The sequence below is a fragment of the Bombina bombina genome, chromosome 11, assembly GCF_027579735.1.
Source record: "Bombina bombina isolate aBomBom1 chromosome 11, aBomBom1.pri, whole genome shotgun sequence".
NCBI classification, from domain to species: Eukaryota; Metazoa; Chordata; class Amphibia; order Anura; family Bombinatoridae; genus Bombina; species Bombina bombina.
In genome coordinates this window covers 160,655,456-160,667,888 of record NC_069509.1, presented here as the reverse complement: position 1 = coordinate 160,667,888, position 12,433 = coordinate 160,655,456, and the positions used below count along the sequence as shown (strand labels likewise).

Sequence of the window (12,433 nt, the reverse complement as noted above, 5' to 3'; positions counted from 1 at the left end):
GGATGGATCCGCGTCGGCTGGAAGAAGATGGCTCCAGAAGAAAGAAGATTGAAGATGCCGCTTGATAGAAGACTTCAGCCCGATGATGGACATCTTCAGCCGGATGATGGATGTCTTCAGCCCCGGCTTGGATCAAGACTTCAGCCGGATCATGGACCTCTTCAGCCCCCGCTTGGGCCAAGACTTCAGCCGGATCATGGACATCTTCAGCCCCCGCTTGGGCATGGATGAAGACTTCAGAGCCTGGACCGATCGGTGATACCCGGCGTGGTGAAGATAAGGTAGGGAGATCTTCAGGGGCTTAGTGTTAGGTTTATTTAAGGGGGGTTTGGGTTAGATTAGGGGTATGTGGGTGGTGGGTTGTAATGTTGGGGGGGGGTATTGTATGTTTTTTTTTTCAGGCAAAAGAGCTGTTTTCTTTGGGGCATGCCCCACAAAAGGCCCTTTTAAGGGCTGGTAAGGTAAAAGAGCTTTTCTATTTTTATTTTAGAATAGGGTAGGGCATTTTTTTTTATTTTGGGGGGCTTTATTTTATTAGGGGGCTTAGAGTAGGTGTAATTAGCTTAAAATTGTTGTAATATTTTTATAATGTTTGTAAATATTTTTTTATTTTTTGTAACTTAGTTCTTTTTTTATTTTTTGCACTTTAGTTAGTTTATTTAATTGTATTTAATTTATTTATTGATAGTGTAGTGTTAGGATTTATTTTACAGGTAATTTTGTAATTATTTTAACTAGGTAGCTATTAAATAGTTATTAACTATTTAATAGCTATTGTACCTGGTTAAAATAAATACAAAGTTGCCTGTAAAATAAATATTAATCCAAAAATAGCTACAATATAATTATAATTTATATTGTAGCTATATTAGAGTTTATTTTACATGTAAGTATTTAGCTTTAAATATGAATAATTTATTTAATCAGAGTTAATATATTTCGTTAGATTTAATTATATTTAACTTAAGGGGGTGTTAGGGTTAGAGTTAGCTTTAAGGGTTAATACATTTATTATAGTGGCGGCGAGGTCCGGTCGGCAGATTAGGGGTTAATTATTGTAGGTAGCTGGCGGCGACGTTGTGGGGGGCAGATTAGGGGTTAATAAATATAATATAGAGTTCGGCGGTGTTAGGGGCAGCAGATTAGGGGTACATAGGTATAATGTAGGTTGCGGCGGTGTACGGAGCGGCAGATTAGGGGTTAAAAAAAATATGCAGGGGTCAGCGATAGCGGGGGCGGCAGATTAGGGGTTATTAAGTGTAAGGCTAGGGGTATTTAGACTCAGGGTACATGTTAGGATGTTAGGTGCAGACTTAGGAAGTGTTTCCCCATAGGAAACAATGGGGCTGCGTTAGGAGCTGAACGCTGCTTTTTTGCAGGTGTTAGGTTTTTTTTTCAGCTCAAACTGCCCCATTGTTTCCTATGGGGGAATCGTGCACGAGCACGTTTTTGAAGCTGGCCGCGTCCGTAAGCACCGCTGGTATTGAGAGTTGCAGTGGCGGTAAATTATGCTCTATGCTCCTTTTTTTGAGCCTTACGCAGCCCTTCTGTGAACTCTAAATACCAGCGGTATTTAAAAGGTGCTAGGGGAAAAAAAAGCCAGCATTAGCTACGCGGGTCGTTACCGACAAAACTCTAAATCAAGCCGTAACACTTTTACTGCTTAAAGTGAAGGTAAATCCTAGCGTTTGTGAAACGCTAGGAATTACCAGTGGATCAAATATAGTACTTTATACTTTATAGTTCCTTTATTTGTTTGAAGCGTTCAGCGCGCTGAGGTCCTCAGGCAGCCCACGGCAGATCGCTATTTTGCTGTGAGGTGACGTTTCCACCTCTTAACCAATAGCTTTTTTGTTTTTTATACTAAAAAGAATATTTTAAGAAGAGTAGTGTCCTAGTATGCTTGCTGCTGCTGTAGATATTAATGTTAAGAACCCAGGAGACCTCTACTCATGTAAAATATTGTGCAGATTCATTATAAGAATAATTTTCTATCTTTTAATTTAAAGTAAAAAAATACAATTTAAGTTGGATGGCTTAAAACTATTTCAAGTTTGAAAATGTGTGTGTATAGTATTTACAGATTTATGTCTAAGATGCATAGTATAATACTTTTCACTTTAAGCTATACTTAAAGTGATTGTAAAGTTGAATGAATTAAAGCCTAGTATCTAAAAATAATCTTAAAAGCAGGGGTACTTTAGTTCATTAAACTTTACAAAGACGCTTCTTTTTTAAAAAATATTTACCATTGCGTTATGGTAAACATACCGCTGTTCCTCCGCCCGTATTTCCTACTGTATTGAACAGATGGATGACAAACCCGGCTTCCTCCAATCATTGCGTGACCCCTTTGGCGTTCAGCTCGTGGGTCACGCAACAATGGTAAATATTTTAAAAAAAGATGCATCTTTTTAAAACTTAATGAATGAAAGTGCCCCTGTTTTTAAGAATATTTTTTAGATACTGGGCTTTAATTCATTAAACTTTACAATCACTTTAAGAGCAAAAATATTTTCAGAGAGTACAAACCAATTTTATTTTTAAAGAAAGGTAACTGCTTGTTTAGCAGTGAAAGTTTTTTGATAACAAATAATTTTTTGCTAATTAACCCTTTAAGGACACAGCTTTCAGTTTGCTCAATTGTTTTATGACGGAATAATTCCGTCATATGTCCTTAAGAGGTTAATAAAGAATTCTTTTTGGTTTTTGAATTAAAAAAAAAAGTGTTACAAATTCCCTTTTTTATTAAGAGACATAAGTTTGTTTGTTTTATGTGTTCTTACTGATTATAGTGAATTCATGTTTAAATAAAGGGTCTGCACCAATGTAGCAAAAATATTGAAAACATAATTGTTACTAAATAAGTATTCTCACTCCACAAGAATGTATATATTAAAGGGACACTGAACCCAAATTTTTTCTTTCCTGATTCAGATAGAGCATGAAATTTTAAGCAACTTTCTAATTTACTGCTATTATAATTTTTTTTTCATTCTCTTGGTATCTTTATTTGAAATGCAAGAATGTAAGTTTAGATGCCGGCCTGTTTTTGGTGAACAACCTGTGTTCTTGCTGATTGGTGGATAAATTCATCCACCAATAAAAAAAAGTTCTGTCCAGAGGCCAAACCAAAAAAGCTTAGATGCCTTCTTTTTCAAATAAAGATAGCAAGTGAACAAAGAAAAATGGATAATAGGAGTAAATTAGAAAGTTGCTTAAAGTTGCATGCTCTATCACGAAAGAAAAAATTTGGGTTCAGTGTCCCTTTAAGTTATTTCACATCACCCAATATTTAGATTAGGGTTTTGTGTTCTTTTTTCAAGAACTAGTAGAAGTTTTCAGCCATGTCTGTTGCTTTCTTTCCAAAGGCTTTGGTGATAAGTAATGCTTCACGACGTACATCCACTGTCGGAGAAATTGTAAATCTGATGTCTGTAGATGCGCAGAGGTTCATGGACTTGGCTACATATATAAATATGATATGGTCAGCTCCCTTGCAGGTTATATTAGCACTTTACTTATTATGGCAGGTAAGACATATTCTCATTTCATTTAACTATACTTAACTTTTATAAAATCACTGTGTGTATATATAAATAATTATATATATATATATATATATATATATATATATATATATATATATATATATATATTTATTGTGTGTGTATATATGTGTGTGTGTGTATATATATATATATATATATATATATATTTATTGTGTGTGTATATATGTGTGTGTGTGTATATATATGTATATATATATATATATATATATATATATATATATATATATATATATATATATATATAATTTATGTATATGTGTGTGTAAAATATCCCTCAATGAAAGCTACAAACTTTAACCTTTTGAGTTTCTCACTCTGGTGCTAATGACGGCTCAGAGCCGTCATGAGCACTCTCCCACCTTGAGGGAGATCTGGGGGCTCCTAACAGCTCCTACCCCAGCGATCTTTGCCTGTAGAGTGACAGGCATCGCCGGGGCTTCACGTTATGCACGGTGACGTCACGTGCAATAACGTGATGAGGTCACCGTACAACTTTTATACTTAACAATGTTAAGTATAGGAAGAGGGGGCATGCTGCTTAGAAGCCTGTATCTCAGGCATCTAAGCAGCTACAGACCCCCAAGACCCACTGTTGGAAAGGGAATCGCCTAACCTTTCCAACAGTGTAAGTATTGGGGGTCTGTAAAAACAATTAAAAAAGTTAAATGTTTTTTCAAAAATTAAATAAATTAAAAAAAGCCTTAGAAAATATTAGCACTCAGGTGGGAAAGTGCTTAGCACTCAAAGGGTTAAAAATGTTTTTTTTTTAATGAAGTTCTCACTATTATATATCAGTGAAGTGTTTTCTCATCCACAAATTTTTTTTAAACTTTTTTTTTTTTGCTGCCTTGTTTGCAAATATGTATAAGCATAAAATGTATTTCTTTAACATCTAAAAATAAATAAATAAAAAAAAAATTACACACACACTACATGGCTGGATATGTGCATTTGTACGCTAACGAATGTGGAAGAAGGCGGATACCAGCCGCATCAGTCTCTTTTCAGAGCCTGATTTATTGTAAAAGTGCAGCTTCTGTGCAAATTCAGATGTCAGTGTGTTGCATTTCCACAAGATTAAATCCGGCTTCAAAAAGAGCTGAATGAGGCTTGCATTTGCCGCCTTCCACATTCGTTAGTGCACAAATGCACATATTTAGACTTTATTATTTAAAGGGACAGTCTAGTCAAAGTTAAACTTTCCTGATTCAGATACGGCATGCCATTTTCCAATTCACTTTTATTATCAAATTTACTTTGTTCTCTTGGTATTCTTAGTTGAAAGCTAAACCCCTAGGTAGGGTCATATGCTAATTTCTAAGCCCCTGAAGGCTGCCTCTTATCTCAGTGCATTTGACAGTTTTTCACAGCTAGGCAGTGCTAGTTCATGTGCGGTATATAGTTAACATTGTGCTCACGCCCGGGAAGTTACTTATGAGAGGGCACTGATTGGCTAAAATAAGTGTCAAAAGAACTGAGATAAGGGGGCAGTTTGAAGTTATAAGTCACAAAAATTTATATATTGATAAACACATCCACTTACTTCCAGAATATTAAATATTATAGTGATTCGTGCCCATGTGACAAGCAGGTCCTAAAATCATACTCTGTTTTTTTTTTAATCACACATTGCTTCAAACATCTGCATCTGTATCCTCCCGTTTGTTGTGTACATCTTTTAACCTGTTACTCGCTGTTAAAGGCTTGAAATAAAAGCAATTATTTCTCTCGGTGTTTGGGAACTGTTTGGTAGATTGTCAAATACACTGAAAACCCTGAATTTAATATTAAAGTGCTAGAAAGGTCAAAATTTAAATGTGCATGGGTGCATTTCAATTTTAACTAGAAGCACTTTTCCAATATACTTCCAGCAGCAAAAATGCGTCTAGTAAAAGTTATTACGGTTTTTCTGCGGCATACGCACATATGCTGCGAGAGCCGTCTTCCTTTTTCTGTAATCTCCTTTTCCACTAAAAAGTTTAAACATTTTAAAATATAAATAGATTTGTTAATAAAATCTTGTTTCAAATGGGCTTTGATGGGGGTGGTTTGTTATTAAAGGGACACTCAAGTCAAAATAAACTTTTATGATTCAGATAGAGCAGCAGCTTTTTATATACACACATTTTGGCGGGAACAAGATCCTACTGAGCATGTGCACAAGCTCACATGGTATACTAGTCTGTGATTGGCTGGTGTCTCACATGATACAGGGAGCTGGAAAATGGGAGAAAAAAAAAAAATTGTCAGAAAAAATAAATAAAAAAATCTACTGCTTATTTGAAATTCATAGTAGGTGTTAAATCATTGTCTTTTTATTATGCACTAATTAATTATGCAATTCTACTGTATTAAGTGTTCCTTTAAGATTCCAATAAATGTGTATTCTGACTTGTGAGTTTTTGCCTACAAATTAACTCGTCGTGTGTTTGTTTTTATAGAACCTGGGCCCCTCTGTGCTAGCAGGTGTTGCAGTCATGATACTTCTTGTTCCTGTTAATGCTGTAATAGCAGTGAAGACTAAGAAATATCAAGTATGCTTCAGACCTACTATAAATATTCAGCTTGCTATTGTGCACCCTTATGCTTGTTTTCATTGTTTATAGAATCCTTTGTTATCTAATAAATTTGTTTATATAAATGTATTGCTGGTGGTGGCTCCCAGTGTCTTATCTCGAGCCCCCTAACTTAAAGGGACATGAAACCCAATTTTTATTCTTTCATGATTCAGATAGAGAATACATTTTTAAACAACTTTCTAATTAACTTCTATTATCTAATCTGTTTTATTCTCTTGGTATCATTTGTTGAAGGAGCAGCAATGCACTAATGGTTTCTAACTGAACACATGCGTGAGCCAATGACAATCTGTATATATATGCATCCACCAATCAGCAGCGAGAATCTAGGTTCTTTGCTGCTTCTGAGCTTGCCTAGATAAATATTCCAGCAAAGGATAACAAGAGAAGGAAGGAAATTAAATAATATAAGTAAATTGGAAAGTTGTTTAAAATTGTATTCTCTATCTGAATCATGAAAGAAAAATTTTGAGTTTCATGTCTCTTTAAAGGAACAATGTATTGTAAAATTGGTTTCCCCTTAATGTGTCTCTAGTGACTTGTTATAGCATCTGCAAAGCTTAAAATGTATGAGAGATTTTTCTTTTAGGTTTATTTTTATTTTAGAAATATCTGTCTCTGCTAATTGAAACCACAACCCATTGAAATGGGCTGAGCTTGCAGGGAAGGCAGACCTCTGCTTATCTTTTTGTGTCTACACAAAGTCTGCCTAATCTCTCGATACTCGGTGAGACCAATACTTAGTACCTGATTCTCTAAAGATCTCTGTTCTGGCAAGATTCTATAAGATGATTTTCGAGGCATCCGCAGGAATTGTTTTAAAGGCAATTTTACTTTGGGAACAGTTTATATAATTAAGGGAAGTTCACTAATATTATTTATATGAAAGAGAGACACTTTGTTTATAATATAGTGCACACTAAAATTATTTCTTTCGGTGCCAGTGAATTTTTGAGAATTGGGCCGCTTAGAGAGAACAATGAAAAATCAACATTTTAGTATCTTTGTCCACCCCCCCCACTGGGAGTGCAAATTATTTTTTAAAGCGTCATGTTTACATAGCTTTACTATAACCATTACTTAAAGGGACATAATACTCATATGCTAAATCACTTGAAACTGATGCAGTAGAACTGTAAAAAGCTGACAGGAAAATATCAACTGAGCATCTGTATGTAAAAAAGGAAGATATTTTACCTCACAATCTCCTCAGCTCAGCATAGTAAGTTATGTGTAAAAAGTTATACTTCAGTTACTGCCCAGCTGCAGGTAAAAAAAAAAAAAAATTGAAGAAATGAACAGCAGCCAATCAGCATCAGCAGTGCTGAGGTCATGAACTCTTACTGTGATCTCATGAGATTTGACTTAACTCTCATGAGATTTCATAGTAAGCTTCCTTTACCTGATTGGTGAAATAATATGAGAGTTCACGAGGCTCATCCTTTCAGCTGTCCCAGGACAGACACACTAATATGCTGCTTAGAAATCCTTTACAATGGGAGGTGGCTACTGAGGAACTTTTGAGATAAAATATCTTTCTTTTTTACATAGAGTTGTTCAGGAGATATTTTCTAGTCCGCTTTTTACAGCTATGCTGCATCACTTTCAAGTGTTTAAACATTTGGGTATTATGGCCCTTTAAGTATTAAATATTCAATATAGGTGATGATAAAACGGGCAAAAGCAGCTATTTTAATTGACACAATAAATGTAAAGCAGCTATATGTGAACAATCTAATACACCCCAGCAAGTGTAATAGATCATTGAGAACACCTTAAAGGAGAGAAAAAATATCATAGTACACTGTCCCTTTAATACACCAGTAGTATATGCTTAACTGCATTATAGTGTCCTTATAATAGACTAGACATCACTTCTAACCCTTACAAAAAACTGGAAAGACTTCCAAAATAGTGATACAATATCAGCACTCTGTGTCTGATTAATACATAACCTTTATTAGCAATCAAATTAAAATATGTGAAAAACTCTATATAAAAACCAGGAGAAACACGTGCTTGTGATAGAACAAACTGTTTTTCATTCCTATGTTTTATGTGTAACAAATAAATTAAGCCTTTTGTTATTATAATTGTGTCTATCATAGGAATAAATCTATTACACAACTGAGAGCTGTCTTTATACAGATTCAGTTTAACTGGACAAACATTGTACTCAAATATTTCCTATAATCCATATGAAAAAGCATTTGAACATTTTTTTTCTGCCTTAAAAAGGAAAAAGTAGAAGTTATTTAAATTTGAACTAAACAGAAGTATCAGTTTTTTTTCTTCTTAGTAATTCTCAATAGCTGATGGGTATGGACGTTCATTCTACTATTCAGCCAATAAGCATTAAGAGGAAGTATCTGGCAGCAAATGGAAGTACGCAAATGACTAAAAACGGTGTGTAAAAGCTATTATCAGAATCAGAAATAGCTTTGACAATTGTGCTTGCACAGCAAGGATTTTTTCTTGGCGTATGAAGCTTCCAATACACACATACAAATAAATAACAAAAACACTGAAGAGCTCCAACCCGTGGCAGCCATCTGCGGCGACATCTTGTTTATTTTTTATATGGACATAGTAACATTTTTGAGTACATTGGGAACATATTTTCTCTGTCTTGTTAGTCAGAGGACTTACCATTTCACCATTCACATTTCTCACATTCTTCTTCGTGGCTGTTTTTTGGCAGAAGAGAGGCGTCATACTCTAATATGACGTTTGACCACATTGTTCCCTGAAACACAGTAGATAAATCAGATGTAGTGTATAAACTTTACAAAGTGCTTTATTGGTTTTAAAATAAACTTGAAAAAAGTTGGAACACAATAAAATTTCTGTCTAAAATATTCAAAATGGGAATAGTTCTCAACCTTCCTCACTTAGAGATCCCCCTGAGTTAAAATCAGCTGGTGATTGGTGGGTTGTGTGACCCCTTTTGTGGGAGTTACACACAGGCCTATTTTCTTTGCGGATTTAAACTGTGTAAACTGGTGCTTTCATAATAGAGATTCTTGTTGCCACCAGTTTACACAGTTTACAGCAGCAATGGATATTAGGCCACAGAGTTTGTGTGACGAGTGCAATAACTACATGCTGTACTGAATTGGAGCATGTACAATGTCTTTTTAGAGTAAAGCTGGGGCTGTTTTGGGGTAACATTCTTTTTGAAGTCTTTGATTTTGCTTATTAGTTTTGCACAGACTGCACAATTATGTTAAGCAATTTTAAAGTTTACTGTCCCTTTAAGGCTGCCACTGTTTTTCTTTCTTTTTTTTTTCTTTTAAACAATCTTCATTTCCCTCGTGATTAGATGTACAGTGTATTAGATATGTGCATTCGGATCCTTCGTTAGGGTCTGAAAGCAGAAATATGTGCTATTCACCTTTTTTTTGAGCTGGAATTATTCTTGTGCAAGATCACTACGCTAAAGTGATAGTAAATCCTAGGGTTTGTGAAACGCTAGGATTTACCAGTGGAACAAATAAAGGAGGCTTTCAGTCATGAAGTATAAAATACTTTATGCTGAAAGTTCTTTATTTGTCTGCAGCATTCACCGCACTGAGCTCCTCAGGCAGCCCACAGCAGAATGCTATTTATCACTGAGGTGATTTTAGCCAATAGCGTGCTAGCTATTCGGCATAATGCCAGCTGGTCTGCACTGCTATTGGCTAAGAGGTGGAAACGTCACCTCACTGGAAAACAGCGTTCTGCCGTGGGCTGCCTTAGGCGCTCTGCGCGGTGAATGCTTCAGACAAATAAAGGAACTTTCAGCATGAAGTATTTTATTCTTCATGACTGAAAGTCCCTTTTATTTGTTCCACTGGTAAATCCTTGCGTTTCATAAACGCTAGGATTTACAATCACTTTAAGATCTGAATTTGCACAGATCTTAACGTGGTGATTTTGCACTACAATCAATCCAGCTCCCTAAAGAGCTGAATTGCGCATACTTCTGCATTTGGATCCTAATAAAGGTCCAAATGCACAAGCCCAGAGTGTATATTTTCCTTTCTGCTCACATACTGATAATAATCCATTCTCTAGGTGGTTCAGATGAAATGCAAAGATAACAGAATCAAAGTGATGAATGAAATTTTAAATGGCATCAAAGTGCTGAAACTTTATGCCTGGGAAATAGCTTTCAAAGAGAAGGTGCTGGGTATCCGACAACAGGAACTCGAAGTGCTGAAGAAATCCGCTTACTTGGCTGCTGTAGGGACCTTCACCTGGGTCTGTGCTCCTTTTCTGGTAAGTTACTATAACGAAAACTTCTTTCCTTGTGAATTGTCCTTATTGTGAGTAGTAGAGTCCTAGGACTAAAGCAACAGTAAATTCAAAATAAAACTTTCATTATTCAGAAAGAACATGCAATTTCAAACCACTCTCCAATTTACTTTTATTAACAAATTTGCTTCATTCTCTTGGTATCCTTTTGTTGAAAGGTTAGTAGAGCCAATGACAAGAGGCAGCCACAAAATTACCAGCTAGCTCCCAGTAAGGTATTGCTGCTCCTGAGCCTACCTAGATATGCTTTTCAACAAGAGGCCAAGGAAATGAAGCAAATTAGACAACAAAGTAAATTGTTAGCGCTGCGGAATCTGTTGGAGCTCTACAAATACCTGATAATAATAACCATAATAATTTGGAAAGTGTTTTTTTTTATTTTTAAATTGTATGCTCTATCTAAATCATGAAGGAATAAATATGGGTTTCATGGATGTTTCATGTCCCTTAATTTGTGGATGAATTGAAGTGAACATTCCTAAATAGAGGTTTAGAAGGTGCAGTTCTTCCTAGATTGTTTGGCATTATTCTTTGTACTTTAAAGGGACAGTATACACCAATTTCTCCAACATTGGTGTGTCCGGTCCACGGCGTCATCCTTACTTGTGGGAATATCTCTTCCCCAACAGGAAATGGCAAAGAGTCCCAGCAAAGCTGGCCATATAATCCCTCCTAGGCTCCGCCCACCCCAGTCATTCTCTTTGCCGTTGCACAAGCAACATCTCCACGGAGATGGTTAAGAGTATGTGGTGTTTAGTTGTAGTTTTTTTTATTCTACTATCAAGAGTTTGTTATTTTAAAATAGTGCTGGTATGTACTATTTACTCTGAAACAGAAAAAGATGAAGAATTCTGTTTGTGAGAGGAAGATGATTTTAGCAGACAGTAACTAAAATCGTTTGCTGTTTCCACATAGGACTGTTGAGATGAAGTAACTTCAGTTGGGGGAAACAGTTAGCAGACTTTTCTGCTTAAGGTATGACTAGCCATATTTCTAACAAGACTGTGTAATGCTGGAAGGCTGTCATTTCCCCTCATGGGGATTGGTAAGCCATTTTCTTAGTCTCAAACAGAATAAAGGGCTTAATATGGGCTATAAAACTGGTAGACACTTTTATGGGCAAAATCGATTGCTTTATTTGGGCATTTTATACATGTTATGCTGGTAATTCACACTTATAAACTTGGGGAACGTTTTTTTAACGTCAGGCACTGTGTTAGACACCTTTTCCAGTCAGGAAGGGCCTTCCCAGTTGTAGGCTGAGCCTCATTTTCGCGCTATTACTGCGCAGTTACTTTTGAGAGCAACACATGCAGATGCATGTGTGAGGATCTGAAAGTAGTTGGAAAAGTTCCTAGAAGGCTTCATTTGGTATCGTATTCCCCCCTGGGTTTGGTAAAGTCGCAGCAAAGGCTGTAGCTGGGACTGTAGAGGGGTTAAAACTGTAACCGGATCCGGTTTCGTTATTTTAAGGGTTAAAGCTCTGAAAATTGGTGTGCAATACTTTGAATGCTTTAAGACACTGTGGTGAAAATTTGGTAAATTTTGAACAATTGCTTCATATTTTTTCACATATTCAGTAATAAAGTGTGCTCTGTTTAAAATTTAAAGAGACAGTAACGGTTTTGTTTTAAAACGGTTTTTGTGCTTTATTGACAAGTTTAAGCCTGTTTAACATGTCTGTACCTTCAGATAAGCTATGTTCTATATGTATGAAAGTCAATGTGTCTCCCCCTTCAAAATTGTGTGATAATTGTGCCATAGCGTCCAAACAAAGTAAGGACAGTACTGCCACAGATAATGAAGTTGCCCAAGATGATTCATCAGATGAAGGGAGTAGACATGGTTCTACATTATCTCCTTCTGTGTCTATACCAGTTTTGCCCACGCAGGAGGCCCCTAGTACTTCTAGCGCGCCAATGCTTATTACTATGCAACAATTGACGGCTGTAATGGATAACTCCATAGCAAATATTTTATCCAAAA

The 12,433-nt window shown here is 35.9% G+C and overlaps 1 protein-coding gene across 3 annotated transcripts in view; it reads left to right on the top strand.

The window, feature by feature from the left end:
* ABCC1 (ATP binding cassette subfamily C member 1) overlaps positions 1 to 12,433 on the top strand; it is a 465,761-nt gene that overhangs the window by 222,157 nt on the left and 231,171 nt on the right. For all 3 annotated transcript variants that reach the window (XM_053695266.1, XM_053695265.1, XM_053695264.1), the window contains exons 10-12: positions 3,372 to 3,533; positions 6,014 to 6,106; positions 10,208 to 10,411. In XM_053695266.1, coding sequence (XP_053551241.1) covers positions 3,372 to 3,533; positions 6,014 to 6,106; positions 10,208 to 10,411 — 459 coding nt within the window. The remainder of the gene's footprint in view (positions 1 to 3,371; positions 3,534 to 6,013; positions 6,107 to 10,207; positions 10,412 to 12,433) is intronic.